Source organism: Brachycentrus maculatus, unplaced genomic scaffold (genome assembly GCF_059751285.1).
Source record: "Brachycentrus maculatus isolate JH-2025_06_01 unplaced genomic scaffold, ASM5975128v1 h1tg000102l, whole genome shotgun sequence".
Classification (NCBI taxonomy): Eukaryota; Metazoa; Arthropoda; class Insecta; order Trichoptera; family Brachycentridae; genus Brachycentrus; species Brachycentrus maculatus.
In genome coordinates, this window is record NW_028280856.1 from 1086165 (window position 1) to 1106445 (window position 20281).

General features: G+C 32.6%; 1 protein-coding gene across 2 annotated transcripts in view; it reads right to left on the minus strand.

The window, feature by feature from the left end:
* The window catches only part of mino (glycerol-3-phosphate acyltransferase mino), an 82914-nt gene that overhangs the window by 55694 nt on the left and 6939 nt on the right, over nt 1–20281 (minus strand). Inside the window, exon 1 of one of the 2 annotated variants that reach the window (XM_088258749.1) lies at nt 2017–2195. The exons of the other annotated variant lie outside the window; for it this stretch is intronic. Within the exon in view, the coding sequence (XP_088114875.1) occupies nt 2017–2078 (62 nt within the window). The 5' untranslated portion in view covers nt 2079–2195. Of the gene's footprint in view, nt 1–2016; nt 2196–20281 lie in introns of those variants that run through there. 2 annotated transcript variants of the gene reach the window in all.

Below are 20281 nucleotides of genomic sequence, written 5' to 3' on the forward strand. Positions count from 1 at the left end.
AGTTTATTTTTCAGTTTCATGGAATGAAAAATAATTGCGCTGAGAATAAAGATTTTTAAGATAGGTAGGAAGTCAACTCCTCACCCCAAGTATCCACCATTCTTTCTGAACCTAATACTAGAATTGCGGACAATATCTCTAAAATAAAAAAGGTAAACACATTTAGACTGTGTTTTTTTTTATTAATTTCATTATTAAATATTTATTATTATTTTGTCTATAAACAAAACTAAAACTTGACACTGGCAGAAACATCCTTTCATTGGGTAACTGCCCAATAAAAAATAACTGAAAAGATATCCGCTCCATAATGTTATTTAATGTCGAATATGTACGATGGAAAGAATATTAACTGTTTTTTTAATAAAAGAAATATTTTTGTTTTTATTATTTACATACATATTTCAATTTCATACTATTTCCGTGAGCCTAAGCGGCTCATTATTAGAAATAGGTATCAAATTGTGGTAGAGTGGGTTCGGACCGAGAAACTCTGACTTAAGAGCCCGCGACACTAACCACGGGACCACAACCCGACAAAATTACTAACTCATTTTTTTAACCAAAATTGTATATAGTTAAATCATAATGTATGCACTATATACCCTACATACATGTACATAATATCATACTGTATATGTTGCTTTACTATTTAAAGTAAAAGTTAATTGAACGTAATTAAAAGTTAACGCTTCAAATGCGTTCACTGAAAAATCACGAATTTTCAGTTATGACACTCCAGTTGTAAATGTAAAAAGAAAAATCATAGAAATAGGAAAAATAGGGGGGCAACATTATTTTTATTTTTATTTATTTTATATAGTTACACAACTTGTCCGCCTTCGTAGTGTAATTGTCAGCACGCTCGGCTACCGTTCCGGAAGTCCCGGGTTCGATTCCCAGGGGGAGTCAAATAAATATAAGTGATTTTTTCACTCTAATATTTATTCAATATTACCCTGGACTGGTACCTGAATCGGAGGGCTGATCACCTTTCCTTCGTGTGTCAACGATCAAGATAACACTGCGTTTATATAATGCAGTGCCCTATGCACCATTTGGGTGCGGATAAGGGTTGGAATGAATATAGTTACAAGAAAAATTATGATTTATTTCATTAACAATCCTAAAATTAGTTACGCTGTTCTCTCCAATAAAGAGACTAAGCTCTTGTGCTTGGAGAGGGACTGTTTTGATAGTCATTTTATACGTTTAAAAAAAATATTACTGGGGAACATATATTTTTATACGGTGTAAGAGAGTTATCTTGTTTAGTTTTTTATTGTAGTCTGTATATTATTTTTTGACATCTCCATACAGATAAAGAAGAATATGTAAGTCTGGTCATCAGACTTCCATATTCTTCTTCATCTATATTGAGATGTTAAAAAATAATATGAAAAATAACTCCTTTTATTGGAAATATTTGTGAACAAGTTTTTCAAATATTTGGACACGCTTAAAACGTTGTAAAGACTGTATATCGCTCACTCCTTTCAAGAACGTCATAAATAAAAAAACTTGATTTTTCAGGAGACCGTTTTTAAAGTTTAAAAATAAAACACAATGTATTAAATAAATATCAAGCCATTTATTGAACTTTTTACTGTGCAACAGAACCTTTTAGGTAAAACCTGAAGGTTTTTTCTCCATTTCAAAAATATTTAGTATATTTTAAAAAAATAATTAAAAAATACCTTTTCTTCAAAATGCAAAAACAACATTTTCTGCCCTGTAGCGGGTAAATATTAAGTTAAAAATATGCCTCTTTTGCTGGGATATAGTACATTTTCTGGGCATTCCGAAAACATGCACAGCTAAAAATTGACGATTTTTGATTTATGACGTTCTTGAAAGGAGTGAGCGATATGTTTAAAGTGTTGTTAGTACTGTTTTGTGTTGCATTTGAGTATTTTTAAATTGTTTTTTGGTTTTGGGATATGTTTGTTTCTAGTTTTGGGTGATTGTTTTCTTTAGGAAGTTGTATAATATGTAAGAAGAGTAGATATATCAAACCTGTTATTGTAGAGCCAGTAGACGAAACCGAGTAATATGATAAGTTCCAATAAGCCGGTCATCTTGACAACTTCTAACCGATTATCACCGCCTTGCGCAGGACCCAGCACTAGTGTCACTATACCTCACTCCTCACCGACTAACACCGACAGATGTCCGAAAGAAGTCACCCGCGATTGTCAACAACGTCATTCTTTTAATCAAAACGCGATTATTTAAGATAGGGGACAACAAAGTACGACTAATCAAATTCGAGATTCGACAAATCGATTAATTACTTATGACATGTTATTATAAAATTATACTTATAGTTTTCAGAAATCACATTCTGATATCGTGTTGTGAAGCCATATCTGGGGAAGTCGAAAAAATACGTAACAAAATGCACAAAAAAATATATAGTGAGAATTCTTAACAGGAAGTATGAAAAACGGTGTAAACAATGTATTTGAAGGTAACCATTTTCGACTAAACTTTTTTTTAAGGAGGATTATGTTGAATCGTGACGTTTTCAATTAAAAAAAATCACAATTATTATTATCACAATAACAATATCAAAATTTATACGAAAAATATATGGTATTCATATATTTTTTTAAAACTTTAATAAAAGAAGTTTTCGGTAGAAATGTTGTGTTTACATCATAGAACTTGTGATCATAGTCACATCTCAGTTATCACCTATAAAACATATTTGTATTACATTTTGAACATATTTTGATCATATTCTCAATATTATTAATATTTAAAGCATTTACTTTGTGGTTAGTCATTTTTACTTATTTATTTTTTTACAAAAATGTTAATAAAATTAGTATATAACCACTATTATATTTTGATCATTTCAGCAATACAATATTTGAGAAAAAACGCACTATTTTTTTTATGTTGTTGCTATTCATGTAACACGTGTAGCATTTCATAATATTTATAACAATGGTTCAAACGTGTTTGACGTCGTTATTTTAAACATCTTTTTTTCTTCTCAGAAGATAAATTACTACAAATAATTGTTTTTGAAACATTTAAAAGCTTTTTTTTTACAAAACAATAGTTTATAGTAAAATCGCATGGAAAATGCGATTTGAAAAATATATTGTTAAGGTTGTTTTTAAATGTAAAACGACCACAACCAACACATTTGTTCTTCTTCTTCTTGCCTCCATCCCAACTTATCGTTTTCGTAGACTGTTGGAGTGAGTACTGAAGTTGTACGCAGGTCATGGATGGCCAACATTTTCAGTAGCCGGGCCAAATTTTAGAAATGATATTTCCTGCCGGGCCGTAAAACAAAATTTATTTTATTATTCAAAGCGAACAAGATAGTAAATACTCCCATATATGTGATATGATACGAACTACGCACAATGGAATATTATTTTGGTGGTTTTGTGTACATTAAAGGAAAAAATGTGTGATTAGCTCCGCGGGCCGCGGGTTGGCCACCCTTGATGTAGGTCCTTCTGTCATGGGCAACGTCACCCAGGCCATGTCTTCGAATCATGTTTTCTTTCTGCAGCATCCCTGAGTTCTTTGGTCTTTCTCTAGATCTCTTTCGAGAAAGATCCATGGCGATTGCCTGGTTCACAATATGATCAAGTTCTCTGCGTCCTATATGCCTATACCATCTCAATTGCTTTTCCTCTACCTTAGTATTGACGCGGCTTCCACGAATCCGTGAAAAATTAATTTTGTCATTAAGGGACACTCCAGCTGACCATCTAAACATTTGCATTTCAGCAGTTTCTAGTTGCCTAGAGTAGGTGTTATACATCGTCCAGCATTTGGAGCTATAGAGGAGTGAGGATCTGACGATTGTTTGGTGGACTTTTCCCATTCAACTTGGCTGGCATTTTATCAAAACAATTGTAAAAGAAACAAATTCGAAAAAAAGTTTTTCTTGAAACGAAAATATGATAGTATATTTTAAACACACGTATGACTTTTTCCTGAGTCAATATGCCGTTTTCTTGCAGACTTGCAGACGTTTCGGTTCTCATGCGTCCGTTGCCCAAGCAAATTCAATAATTTGAACGACCGTGAACACTTACAACGTTGAATTTTTATACATTTTAACGTGGTGTTACATATTCGTGACAAAATGTAAAAAGTAGGGTTAAAAAACGCATGTCAACGCAGTGGTGCTAATGTTATTATTAACGATCAAGGGACTTAGATATCCATCCGGTTTTAGCACTGGTGTCGGCAAAATAGGTAGGCCTTGGCTGATATACTGGTATTTGCAAATCTACGCTGTAAATTAGGGTAAACTGCCAGTAACTGGCCGCTTACAATAATTGCCCACTAGCGTTTTTTTGAGGCAATTTAAGGATTATTTAATCCTTATTTTATTTTATGATATAAGTATTTCTATAAACTTATATAACACATTTTCTTTACAAGAAAAAAATGTCACTATCAAAGAATAATGTGAATAACGGAATAAATTCAATAATGCTTATTAACATAAACTGCACTAAATTAAATTTACATGGTGAGTTATAAAAACATCAATAAATGGTCAGATTACAATCACATATATTTTTAAAAAATGCAGATGAGAAAAGAGCGAAAAAAGACGAAAAATCGCCATATAAATAGCTACTTCTACTATCACGCTGTTTCTCCGCAGGGGTGTGCAGAGAGGATGGAACGGCACACTCTTCTGTTATTACAAATACTCCTCGCTTCCTTAACATCCATACATCTAGTCATACATGCCCTACGATTACGCAGACTTTTGTCCCCACCAGATTTTAGGTTCCAATTGATCTGATCGTGCCTTTTCTTTTTCGGTCGTCCTCGTTCTGTTTTCCCGCTCACATTCACCACATTTACTTTATAAGTCATTCTCTCACTATCCATTTGCTCCACAAGTCCATATCGCCTTAAATAACTCTTCTCAATTATTTCAATTATCCCTATTTCAGCCTTACATTCCTTTCTAATATCTTCGTTTTTAATTCTGTCATACAATGATTTTCCACACATTAGTCTGAGGGAGCTCATTTCCACGGCGTTCACTCTGCTTTCATCCTTAGGATTTTTTTCATACTTCCATAATTCTTTCCATTACTATTTATCATAAGAAGCCTAACTGTACATCAAACCTCCTCCCTTAGTTTTTCCCTCTACCTCCATCCCTAGAGTCCCTTTTTCCTTTACCCTACTAATTATTATCTTTTGTAATTTATGTTTTATAAAATGTTCAAGTGCTATCTACCCTCTGATTACAAACAGCTATATATCGTAGTCATGCAGGAGAAAGTGACCAAGTGCATTTTTTAAACAAAAACATGATCATTGACTATTTGATATCTTACTAGCTTAATATTGCCCTGAAAAAATCCCAAAGGATTCTAAACTTGGAAGTATAATATATTGACTTAGTGAAAATGACAAACGGCATTGATGTTTATTTTCTTGCCAAGCAAAAGTGACCTAAATGGCCCTCCTGAACATTTTACGTTTTGGTAGTTGGTCACTTTCTCCTGCACGACTACGATATGGTATCAAACGTTTTGATCAATATCATCAGTCTGTTTTTGGTTGGTCGGAAGACATTTTTTTAGCAATAAGCCCGCCAATGTACTTATTTCTTTTCTGTACATGAAGTTTAAATAAATAAATAAAAAATAATGTAAAACAGAAAAATCTGTAAACTTCGGTAGATCAAGATTAGATAATATTCAATTTGGGCAGCGCTGATAACCAGTCACTAAGCAGTTTACCCTACCTAGACTCGCATCGGTTGGGTTCACTCACTTCGTCAGGTAAAGTGCAGCGCAATGACGACAAGTTCGGATAGTAATTATGTTAGGATGTTGAAAACTAATTGGTAAGCAGAACCACGCAATCAAGTGCGACCGATCCATTGAAAGCTTCAGAGGAGGGGGTGTCCTTATGACTGATTGTCACACTTCGTTTCGAATCTTATATATATTTTAACAGTGTCACTACCTAGTATAAAAAAGGAATATTCCTATGTATTAATTGGAGCGCAGAAGTGATCACCTCGCCTTCATGTAAGTAACGGTCAAGATAACACTTCGTCAATACGGTGCAGTGCAATGCCCTATGGGTGATCGTTAAGTTATGTAAGATAAGGTAAATATGAAATATTATTGATTACAGGAAATATTATTAATTATATGTAATATTATTAATTATAGAAGATAAAATTATGTAAGATTTGGTAAATATGAAAAAAATCACCGGATTAAACAGATCAACATATCTATTAAGAGAGGAAGAAGAAGAATTTATTTCGAGTATATTTCGCAAATTTAGAATTTCTAATAATCGTAACAATGCCCCAAAATACGTAGGTAAGTATTTTGAGCTTCTGAACATGAAATTTCAAAACAAAAAGAGTTCAAAGTTACCCAGATTGAATGTGAGTTTTATTTTTTTTTGTAATTATTTGTCGTAGTTTATTAGGTGCTTGATATTTTCCAATTAAAAACAAACGATATTTTCTTTTACGACAGCAATTACAAAATAGTGCATAACATATGCACGTATGTAAATATTATGCAGTTGATGTTTCCATAATGACGCATGAAGCCAATAATCGGAGGATTTTATAACATAGTAACATAGATAGCACTTATCTGTAAAATATATTATTTACTGCATTTTCAGCTGCACATGACTTTACGTTTTATTAAATTAATTACAACAATATTATATATATTTGAAATAATTGGATAAATAACAGAATCAATAAAACTGTTAATAATTTTAAGTAGCAATTCACTTATTTATTTTTAATCAAAACTTTATTTTATGTAGACACCAGTCTGATGATGTCGGTTACGACGAAACCCGGTCGCTGGTCAAATAAAATTGATGTGGAAAAAACTATTTATACGTAGTTGTTATTTTATTCTAGAAAATGAGTTTCAACAAGAAATGTCGGTACAAAATTTAAAATTTAATTTTATGTACTGTTGAACTGTTTCTATGTACTTTTACTAAATAAACGCACTGATTAAGTTGTGGCAGCTGGGAACGAACCCCGGAACTCAGATCGCAAGTCCGCGTCACTACCACGGGACCAAAACCAGACTCGCGAGTAAAAGACGACTTGAAGAACAAATGTAAAACTAAAAAGTAAAAATGTCTACTGGTTTCGAAGGAAATACCCTTATATTAGAACAATTAACCTTGTATTAAAATAATTTAATTTTGCATGTAAATTTATATGTAGTGCTATTTATATTAAATTTCAATTAATATTCACATTTTTCAATTAATCTATGATAATTTTAAACAAAATTGAAACAAAAAACCGTCGTCAAGAAAATGAAAACTGCAGAAAAAGTTTTTTTATTTATAAGTACCTACTCAAGTTTTTTTTAAAGTAAAATTTAGGGTAGTAAGAATAGGGAAGGTTAACGTGGAAAATACATCACAAACGCCCAGACCAATTGTAAAAAAAAATCTTGAATTTATTTTGCAATAGGTGGGAAACGAACCCGAGACGCCAGTTTCGCAGTCTACCCAACGGTCTATGCAACGGCGTTAAATATGCCAAAGGGCCACAACGCAAAAAAACTCTTTATTCCAAAAATGGTATTTAAATCGTCAACATTCTCATATTCGAAAAAGACCCATGATTCTAAATGAAATGGACATTTCTAACGCTAGAATCATGGGTGTCTTTTTCGAATATAAAACCTCGGCAATGATTTCTCGGACCACACCGATATCTGGAATATGTCACTTGCTAACTACAAGAATAATACAATAATTCAGGCTGATGTATAATTCCTTATCGAATATGTTTATCCTTGTTTAATATACTTAAAAGAGATGATTATTTTATGCAACAATTATCACATGTCGCTCACTCCTTTCAACAACGTCATACATCAAAAAACTTGATTTTTCAGGAGATCGTTTTTCAAGTTTAAAAATATAATGAAATGTATTAAAAATAAATATCAAGCCACTTATTGAACTTTTTACTGTACAACAGATCTTTTTAGGTAAAACCTGAATGTTTTTTCTCCATTTAAAAAATATTTAGTATATTTATAAAAATAATTAAACAATATCCTTTCTTCAAAATACAAAAGCAACACTTTCTGCCCTGTAGCGGGTAAATATTAAGTAAATATGCCGCTTTTGCTGGGATATAGTACATTTTCTAGGCATTCCGAAAACATGCAGAACTGAAAATTGACGATTTTTGATATATGACGTTGTAGAAAGGAGTGAGCGATGTTTTATATTTATTATGTACAAATTGGTTACAGCCGAAAATAACGAAAAAAAATGTTGACGATTTAGATACCATTTTTGGAATAAAGAGTTTATTTTTTTGCGTTGTGGCCCTTTGGCATTTAACCAGAGATTTGTCTAAGATGCCTCAGTTACGATTATAACGCACTTTTTCGCCAGGTAATAATCTAGTAGAGGTGTCCGTACATACAGGATGTTTCACAACACGCGGTTCGCGTTTCGAAATAAGGTTTTCGCAAGTCGGTCGCAAGAACGGACGACCGGCAAAGGACCGCCACCGACTGTCAACTGAGCGCCCGAGTGCGGTGAGAACGCCACTCGCTACTGACCACATGTACGTGAATACGTTGAGTGTGTCGTGTGTCGTGCCCGGCCAGCAGATTAGCTTTATTCCAGCATAAATATCGAGTAATTGGTTCAAAGTGTAACCGAATAGCGGCCGATAACAGGGGCAGTGCCCCTAAACAAGCTTCCCTCGAACAGTGCGGACCGATTATACGCGACTTCAGTCTCCGCGGCTGCACGTCAGTGCCAATATTGATTTATGGAGGTTATCCACGTAGACAAATTAATCTTTTTCTTCCTTGCTTCATCCCAACTTATCGTCTTTATAGCCTATTAGGGTCAGCTCTCCTCGTCCTCGGATTGTAGGTCTTTCTATAATTTACATACAACGTCACCTCGGTTGTCCAAACTCAAAACACAGTAAGGGACATTTTTTTTGGAGTACGTTTTTTTTGCATTTTTGGAAGTAGAATCTATTTTGTCTTATTATTAGAAATAAGTATCAAATTGTGGTAGAGTGGGTTCGAACCGAGAAACTCTGACTCAAGAGTCCGCGATATTAACCACGGGACCATAACCCGACACATCGCTCAATCCTTTCAAGAACGTCATAAATCAAAAAACTTGATTTTTCAGGAAAACGTTTTTAAAGTTTGAAAATGAAACAATGTATCAAAAATAAATAAAATGTATCAAATATCAAGTCACTTATTGAACTTTTTACTGTGCAACAGATCTTTTTAGGAAAAACCTGAAGGTTTTTTCTCTATTTGAAAAATATGAAGTAAGCATATTAAAAAATTAAACAATACCTTTTCTTCAAATGCAAAAACAGCACTTTCTGCCTTGTAGCGGGTAAGCTTGTACTTTCTGCCTTGTAAATATTAACTTAAAAATATGCCTCTTTTGCTGGGATATAGTACATTTTCTGGGCATTCCGAAAACATGCACAACTGAAAATTAACGATTTTTTATTTATGACGTTCTTGAAAGGGGTGAGTGACATGTTATCTTTCTGACAAGTTAAGTAAGGGTTAATTTAGATTTATTTTATTTGAGAATAAACAAATAGCCATTTTTTTAATCCTCGATTAACGCGTTTAGGCTTATTTATGTTACTCAAATAGACTTTCTCAAACTTATGCACAGAGGTACTTGCATTAAATGCAATTTGCATCACATGGTCTTGTTTGATAATTCAATCCAAACACTGATTGGTGAACGACGATAATTATAAATTAATGTTTATAATTGCAAAATGCATAATCATGTATATGCATTATGAGGAAGACTCATTAGGAACAGTTATGATTGTATTTTATTAATTGTCCGAGGGTCAAAGTTGTCAACAAGATTTTATTATAATAAATTAGTTTTGATTGCTATGAATCGCCATACGATTTATTATTTTCAATGCTCTCTCAATTGATATCCTACTAGACTTATTGTCTTAATTGAAATTTAAAAGGTGATCCTAGATCACCTACATGATCTAGGATCTATGTATATATTTCCAATTCGTCACAAAAAATAATTAACCATTTTTAATGTAGTTTTTTTTTCGCCTTACATTTTTGCATTTTAGAGAGAAACGCGTGGGGTGGTCTGATTCGTGTCTTTTTTTTTTAATTACCTAACATCCAAGTGACTTTGAAATCTAGCTATGGCTTATGCAACACCGCTTATCTTGGCCCTACTTAGACTTCAACTTTTTAAGTTTTGTAGCCTATACCTACTCGTGAATAGATTTGCTCTTTATGTTTAAAGTTACTATAAATTCATTAGCGAAAATTATTCATGTCTTTTCTTAAATTACCTAACGTTCAAGTGACTCTGCAATCTAGCTGCGGCTTATGCAACACCGCTTATCATGACCGTACTCAGGCTTCAACTTTTTAAGTTTCATAGCCTATGCCTACTCGTGAGTGGATGTACTCTTTATGTTTAAAGTTACTATAATTTCATGTAATTCATGAGTGAAAATTCTAGACAAAAACTCTAGCTATTATTATGCATTTCGTATGTCATTTTATACCCAACCAGGGTTTCCCTTCTACATCCAAATTACAAATTTGGGAAAAAAATGTCATTCAATATTTTTTCAAATAGCTTGTAAGTTGCCATAACAAAAAAATCGCTAGCTGTATTTGAAATAATTCAACAACACTACATCATATTGGCGAATGGCGAAATATTATTTATTTGTTCCATTTCGGAATACATGTCAAATGTCATAGAAGATAAGTTCTAAAGAAGATAAATATCATTGGCACACGCAAGACCAGTGGCCTCTATATGAGAAACAGGCCGTTTTCCTTGTTTGGCAACGTCACAATGGATGTTATCGATAAACCGAATATTGAAAAATGTTTAAATTGTTCACACGTGCTAAATTTTCTAAAAAATACTCGATGGACCCAAAATATAGCTAGAAGAAACAAAAATCCCCTTAAAAAAATCAAACTTGAGATAATAAGCAAGGTAAATAATAAATGCAGTAAAATAATAAATAAATGCATCTTAAATAAACCTGCGAAATGCTGCTCACGCGAAAGCGTTTTTGCATTGAATTGATAGTTATTTTTTGAGATCTCATCAAAGATGAAGAAGAATATGGAAGTCTGGGCATTTACGGGTCTGACGACCAATAGATGTCTCTAGTGAAGTTCTAGTGATTCAAGAACAATGTTTCAAAACAATGTGGGTCAGATTATACATAAGTATATAGAACTTCCCAGAATTTAAGTTGTGTGGTTGTCAATAATGGGTTAACTTATCGTTTTCGTGGACTGTTAGAGTGAGCTCTCCTCTACTTAGGTTGTATGTAGGTCCTTCTGTCATGGGCAACGTCACCCAGACCATGTCTTCGAATCATGTTTTCTTTCTGCAGCATCCACGAATTCTTTGGTCTTTTTTTTACAACATCTTGAGTGTGTCCAAATACTTGTTCACAAAATCTGGATTATCTCCAATTAAAGGAGTTATTTTCATATTATTTTTTGACATCTCATCAAAGATGAAGAGTTTTTGCTCTGTAAAAAGGTTCTTTTCATCTCACCAATAGATGTCTCTAGTGAAGTTCTAGTGATTCAAGAATGTTTCTAAATTGGCTCATATATATAGAACTTCCAAGAATTTGAGTAGTGTGGTTGTCAATAATGGGTAGAATTGGTGAATGTTACACGTGTGTAAAGTGATCACTTAAACCAACCTATGACGGTCGTCAGCCCCGTAAATGCCCAGACTTCCATATTCTGCTTCATCTTTGATGAGATGTCAAAAAATAATATGAAAAATTCAGTCTTGATAAAGAAGCGGTTAGCTTAGAAACCGGTAACCATTATAATCAAGTTATAAAAAAATATTTATAGTGATTTTAAAATAAAGTTACATTTAATTATAAATTGTTCATTGCTTTGAATTGTATATCAAAGTGTGACAATCCAACATTAAATCATAAAATCAATATTTAACCTTTAACCCTTACTGGTCCAATGTCGAATCTCATTCGACATCGATTTTCTGCTCTTAGGTCCCATGTCGGATGTTATTCGACATTTTTTCATCATTAGTATTATTTATTTAAATTCCAAGCTTACATTTTTGTCACTCTATTTTGTATCTATTACAACAGTATGTGGAGCAGAACACAAAAGATTTTTCCATTTGGAATGTAAATGTCTAACTAGATTTTTTTTTAATTTTGCGGGACCGGAAATGGTTAAGATAACAAAACTCGTCTTTTTTTCGCATTTTCTGTAGATCTAACACTGTTCGTTGCCCAGACTTCCATATTATTTTTCATCTATGTTGAGAAGTGATTTTTTCACTCTAATATTTATTCAATATTACCTTGGACTGGTACCTGAAGCGAAGGGCTAATCACCTTTCCTTCATGTGTAAACGATCAAGATGACACTGCGTTTATATGACGCAGTGCCCTATGCACCATTGGGGTGCGGATAAGGGTTTATTATTATTATTATTGTGTTGAGATGTCAAAAAATAATGGCCATATTTTCAATGTTCGTACACCGGGTGCATTTGCTCTTAGGTACTCGAGAAAACTGGTATCTGCAATGCATACTAACGGTCCGGTTTACGTACGAGATGAGAATGAACGATCCATTACGGTCGTACAAGGCACACGGTCAACTGATAAATGGGACAAGGTTGGTCCCGAAACGCCGCGCGGTGTGTACCGGGTTTATATTTTCATACTTTGTACAACGCGAAACACACGTGACCGGATATTTTACCAAGTAAAAGAAAATTATTTTTAAAAAAATCAGCGTACCGTAGAGCAGGGATATCAAACCGGGGTTCGCAACGAAGAAATTATGTTACTAACATTATTTAAACAACGAAAAAAAATTAGGGATGAGCAAATTTGGTAAAGTTTATATTTTTATAACATTGTATATATTTAATTAAAAAAAGAAAATTAAGAGCAATAAAAACTTAAAACAACATTGCTAGATTCTCCTCTTCGTACCCTTATCCGCACCCAATGGTGCATAGGTCACTGCGTAGTATTGACGCAGTGTTATCTTGATCGTTACTTACATGAAGGCAAGGTGATCACTCCTGCGCTTCGGGAACTAGTAAAATATAATATTAAATAAAAATAGAGTGTAAAATCACTAATATTTGTTTTCAACCCCTCTGGGAATTGAGCCCGGGACCTGCAGCACGGTAGCTGAACACGCTAACCATTACGCCACGGAGGCGGAAAAGAGAGTTATTTAATTAAACCAATTAACAATTGTACAAAACGATATCTGTATGATTTTTTTTTCATATAAATTTTTAGCGTTTTAACTGGACTGGTCACTGAAGCGTAGGAGGTATCATCTTGCCTTCATGTAAGTAGCGATCAATATAACAATGCGTCAATACTATGCAGTGCCCTATGCACCATTGGGTGGGGTTGTGTGCGGATAAAGGTTAGAAGATTAAAAAGTGCTACATTCTTCGACGCCATATTTTGAAAAAATATAATGCAGCACCACATCGATGGGCATCTCTGACTTTGATTATAACACTTGTAGAAGGTATGCAGATAATAGCCGGAGAAAGTATGATATGGATGTATGTTCGCTAAAGCGTGAACTAGCAATGAATGTCTAGTTGTATTCATAATTCTCATTTGCTGCCATTCATATTCACCAGCAGATCGTCAGTGGTTTGCACTCAAACGAAGAAAGCGGTCCAAACTCATTTTCATTTAGGCTGAGATAAGCACTATAGATAAAATTAAGAAAGGTGTGTTGAGATGGTTTGGACATGTGGAACGAATGAGTGATTAAAGAACGGTCAAACAAATTTATGAGGCGAATATATATATATATATATATATATATATATATATATATATATATATATATATATATATATATATATATATATATATATATATATATATATATATATATATATATATATATATATATATATATATATATATATATATATATATATATATATATATATATATATATATATATATATATATATATATATATATATATATATATATATATATATATATATATATATATATATATATATATATATATATATATATATATATATATATATATATTTATTTATTTATTTAAACTTCATGTACAGAAAATAAAAAGTACATTGGCGGGCTTATTGCTAAAAAGCAATATCTTCCAACCGACCATAGACGGACTAGTGATATTGATCAAAACGTTTGATACCATATATAGCCGTTTGCAATCAGTGGGCAGATAGTACTTGAACAATTAAAAAAAAACATAAATTACAAATTGACATTTAAAAAGAAACATAAATTAACAAAAGACGATAATAAGGAGGGCAAAGGAAGAAGGAATTTAGGGAAGGAGGTAGAGGGAGGAGGTTTGATCGCCAGTTAGGATTCTAATGACGGATAGTAATGTATCAGACGTTTTTAAAAGTTAATACATATTATTGTCTGATGTAATAGATTTTATCAAAAAACTAAAAAACAATTAATTAACAATTAGACAAAAAAGTATTCTAGGATTCTAATGATAAATAGGTAGAATTCGGTAGCAAGTTTAAGAAAGAGAGGAGGGGTCAGGAGGGTTTGTTTATATATATATATATAAACAAACAAACGTCGGCGAAGGTAGAAGGTAGATCTACTCCAATTAATGATTACTTTTCAAGATTTTCATTGTCTTTTACTACTACTAATACTACCATCACACCGCTTCCCCGCAGTGGCAGGCAGAGCGAATGGAACGCCATACCACTCTGCCTTTGCAAAAATTATTCGCCTGTTCCAATTCATGCATCTCCTTATACATCTCCGACGATTATTTCGACTTGCGATTCGGCGGCTTTTAAGTATTTGACATGCCTGATTATGCCAAGTTTTCCTTGGTCTTCTTCTGCTTCTTTTACTGTATATATATAGAAATAGAAAATCTTTCAAATAAATCGTATATCGGCAGCAAGGTATTTACGATACGGTAAGTCAAAGAAAAATGTAAGAAAATTTGACTTCGCAATACCAACCCTAATCAGTTTTAAAAGGTATTCTGTGAAAGAAAGAAAAATATATGGAGAATGGTGAATGTTACACAATGTATAAAGTGATCACTTAAACTAACGAATAACAGGTCGTAAGCTCTGTAAATGCCCGGACTACCATATTCTTCTTCACCTATTTTAAAATATCAATAAAAACATATAAGTATTTCTAATTTATTATTTACTTGGTAAATTCCACTATTTCTTAAAATCTATTGCGACAGGTGCTTCAATGCATTCCGCATCATTTTCAAACACCAAATCAAATGATGCGGAATGCAATGAAACACATGTGACAATAGATTTTAAGAAACAGTGGTATTAGCCAAGTAAAACTTAAATTAAAAATGGATAGATAACCACAAAGTGATTGCCGAACCAATTAATGAAAAAAAAAATGTTATTAATAACTCCTTAATTTGTGATTTAAAAAATAGAACACACTGAAAATGTGAAAAATTGTTTAAAAAAAATATTTTCAGTGTGAGAAAAAGCAATGGACAAAACTTTGATTTGTAATTTTGTAATATTATTAATTAGTTTTAACGGCATTTTGAAAATACATTTTGGACACCCAAAATATGAAACATTGTGAAACAAAAACATTTTCAGTATGAATTTTGTAATATTATCAATTATTTTTTTAATCATGCAAAAAAATACACGTACTTATGTCAAATTCATTTTTAAGAGGTCAATATTACAAAGAATACTTGTCATTACATAAAAATAAATACTTGCATAACTTCTAACCCTTTCTTTTCAAGTTAGAATTTATTAGGAAAATAAATTTATTTTACCATTAAGGTTGAGTGTAAGGGTTGAGTTGAAAAGGGAATACATATATTTATTATTTGAGTTCAAAACTCGTCTCGGGTGAATTGAAATAATCAGTTGAGGCGAAAACCAACGAGTGTGACTGACCTACGATACTGACAAGCGGATTGGCCTCGGTGTATTTATATTTATACGTACGCAGGCGTTTCAAAAAGTTAGCAGAACTTACACCTATTTATTTATTCATGATTTACACAGTAAATTACATGTAAATGAAGCGTATTTTGGTATTGTTAAGCCATAATACTTGACGATACTTGGACCGTAACAATTTTTTAATGAGCTGATGATGGAATGATTATTCCGAAACCGCTAATTACGAATTAGTGTTCATTAAAGTGGTTTGGAACGATGAATGATAAGGAGAGTCTCATAATACTTGAATTCAAAATTTGTACTCTTTTAATGTTTTATTATTTTCTTTCGAGTTAGTGTATATATATATATCATACCGCAAAGTTAACAATGCTTTTAGGAAACAAAATACATGTAATATTTTATTATTCATTGATTTCTTTATTTTTATATTTATATATATATATATATATATATATATATATATATATATATATATATATATATATATATACACACATATATATATATATATATATATATATATATATATATATATATATATATATATATATATATATATATATATATATATATATATATATACATGTATTACAAACATATCAAATCCAGTTGAGAATACCACTACAACGAAACAATACAATTAACGCTCAATGCGATATAGATTCCACTTCTACTAACTTTTCGAATCACCTGCATACAAGTAAGTAGGTACAGAACATAGTGATTTTGAAGCAGATGGCAATAAGATATGTGAGTACTGTACATAGTACAGTCTATATACGAGTGTGCACATTGCCCTTAAGGCATTCCCAGTACCCATTGGCGGCGTTAGCGGCAGGAAGGAAGCAAAAAGCTTAGAAAACCAGTAGGTAGATAAACGATACTGACTGACTGACGCTGTGGCACGTCCAACGAACAGTGTCAGATCTACAGAAAATGCGAAAATAAGATTAACCTTGTAATTCTAAAAGTTTAAAAAAGTATAAATGATTTAAAGTCGGATTTTCACACTTCGATATACAATGCAAAGCAATAAACAATTTTTCAGCGATATGTTTATTGTAATATTTTCACTTTAGAAACATAACTACGAACGTTTGGATTCACGTCATAAGATTTAGTAATGTATATTATAAAAGTGTTCCTGTATTTTCCAGAGATCCCACCGGAAAATTCTCACCAAAAGATCAACAAAAAGAAACGTGAAAACATCAATGTAAATTGTGAGCTTCAAATTTATATTTTCAGAATTATTTTTCTATGGTTTTGAAGAGTTTTCAAAACCCGATAAAAATGTCAACGGGGAGGAAATTCATATTTGAATTTATTACTGGTTTTAAGATTTTTTAAGTCTTTCGCTTCATCTGAAATTCACGTGCAGATTCTCGGAAAATTTCAAAACTTAATATTTTCTAAACAAATATTTTCTAGGTCTTTGGGAAATTGGGACGTCGGGACAACGCTGTCACTAACTGTGACGTGTATCGACGTATCGGGACAATGACAACCTTATTTTACCTGTAATCTACGATATAATCACAACATTTTGAGTGTGTCCAAATACTTGTTCACAAATCTGGATTATCTCCAATTAAATGAGTATTTTTCATATTATTATTTGACATCTCACCAAAAGATGTCTCTAGCGAAGTACTAGTGATTCAAGAACGATGTTTTAAAATTGGTTCATATATATGGAACTTCCAAGAATTTGAGTAGTGTGGTTGTCAATAATGGGCAGAATTGGTGAATGTTACACGTGTGTAAAGTGATCACTTAAACAAGCCTATGACGGTCGTCAGCACCGTAAATTCCTAGACTTCCATATTCTTCATCATCTTTGATGAGATGTCAAAAAATACTACGATATGATACACTCTCTAATACAGAACCCTATGAACCGTTAAATGCATATAAAGAATAAACGTACTAATTTATGTTTTTACTAAGTACATACTAATATTATTATGATTGTTTGCTGTATGAAAAAATTGTGTTGAAATTAAAAATCACAAAATTTACCGTTTCGCAGATCCGACATTGTTGTTCGAACCAAACTAAAAGAATATATGTTGGCGTGTGTAAATACATATTAACTTTGTGAAGAACTGCTGCCAAATTTTTTAGTACATTTGCTAAAACCGGTGTAGAAATAAGTCTACTTATAGAACGAGATTTTGGCGATGGAATTTTGTTTCTTCGAATTGCCACTGATGTCTGGTGGCTGATATTTCCATTTCATAGAAAAATACTTTCAAAATTATTATGATATTTCTCAGAGAAAACGGTGGTATGACTGATGGATGATGAAATTGTAGATGTTTTAAGCAATCCGTGGTAAATTTTATAAAAAATATTAATCTTAATCTAATGGGGAATCAGCATATACAACATAATAATAATATAATAATAATAAAACCCTTATCCGCACCCAAATGGTGCATAGGGCACTGCGTCATATAACGCACTGTTATCTTGATCGTTTACACATGAAGGAAAGGTGATCAGCCCTCCGCTTCAGGTACCAGTCCAGGGTAATATTGAATAAATATTACAGTGAAAAAATCACTTATATTTATTTAAACCCCCTTGGGAATCGAACCCGGGACCTCCGGAACGGTAGCCGAGCGTGCTGACCATTACACTGCGGAGGCAGACATACAACCGTATATACCGTATACACAACATACTGGACAATAATATTCTGTCCTAGAAAAAACAAACTTGTTATGCGACTACAACCAATGTTTAGAAAATGGCGATTATTAAAGTCCTCATAACATGATAGAGATTGTTGACAACGGAAAAACACCGTCGTCGGATGCATAAAAAATAAAAGAAACAGGAATAGTTAGTAATTTAATCGTTAAGGCTGAGATCTCAAATGATCAAATTCAGTATGAATCTCCGCGTACAATTTTATTTGGAATACATCAAAGGCCCCTACGTAAAGTACTCTATCTGCAAATCTGTTACTTTACAGAAGAGAGCTTAGAAGATTTTTTCAACGTATTATATTTTGATTAATTAACGGTTTTATCTGAAAATCTAAAATAGTATAATACATTAAAAAACACGATAAAATAATGTATTAAATCGTTTTAAAACTATAAGCTTTGTCAAAATTAAGTAGTTAGCGTTTTAGGAGTTCAGTTCATTTAGAAAATTCGATGTAGATAGCGTCTTATACGCCTGAAAACTAGGCGTAATTTTTTATTTTTTATTTTTTATTGTTTGTAGATAACGGTCAGTTGATAACGTACACCAAATATCTCAAAATTTACAAAAATGTAGTTAGAGCACTTTACGTAGGACACGTCGACATATTAGAATTATATTTTTTTAGAATATATTTATAAAAAAATATTATTATCATTTTTATCAACTCATTACCTTTTAATAACTCTTTTCTTTTCAAAACCATACATTTATTTCGATGAAAATCTTATTTTTTCGATAAAAAAACGATGTTTTGGGCAAAAAAATCAATCCGTCAAATGTTACCTGGGTTTAAAGAAAATCAAGTTTCCATTTATCGTATATTGGGCCTTAGTTACTTACATGCGATCTAACAGGCCTCTTCTCTGGTCCAAAATACTAAGTTTGCATCCTTGCTGGTCCACGGAGTTGGCCGATACTCCCAGTAGAGTTTTGGTTGACAAAACACCAATCATCAGATCTCTGAGACGATTTGCGTTAAATACGATGCGTGTGTAATGCTGCGATTCCTAGTATTACTGCTTTTGACGTGTAATTTACCCCAAGGCTTCACCTCAAGGTTTAAAGCACATACTTATATGGTGTTTTTTTTTTAGAACAAATTCAAATTTCCCGAAATAAATTGATGGTGGCACCCGCCATGTGGTATGTTGCGCCATCTCGTTGAAACCACAGCTCTGTCACATCGATGCCATTCAACTGAGGTACGAAGAAGTCAGTAATCATGGTTCTGTAGCGCTCTCCATTGACCGTAACATTCTGGCCGGCATCATCTTTCAAAAAAATATGGACCAGTGATGATGCCAACAGCCCATAAAGCACACCTAACAGTGACTTTTAATGGATGTAAGGGCGCTCGACAGAGCTTCTGGGTTTTCTTTACTCCAAATTCGGAAATTCTGCATATTGACATAGCCATTAAACCAAAAATGTGCCTCATCGGTGAACAAAATTTTACGTTGAAAAAGAGGGTCAAGCTGAATATTGTTTTCGACCCGTTTACCAAACCTACGAGGCGCATAATGGC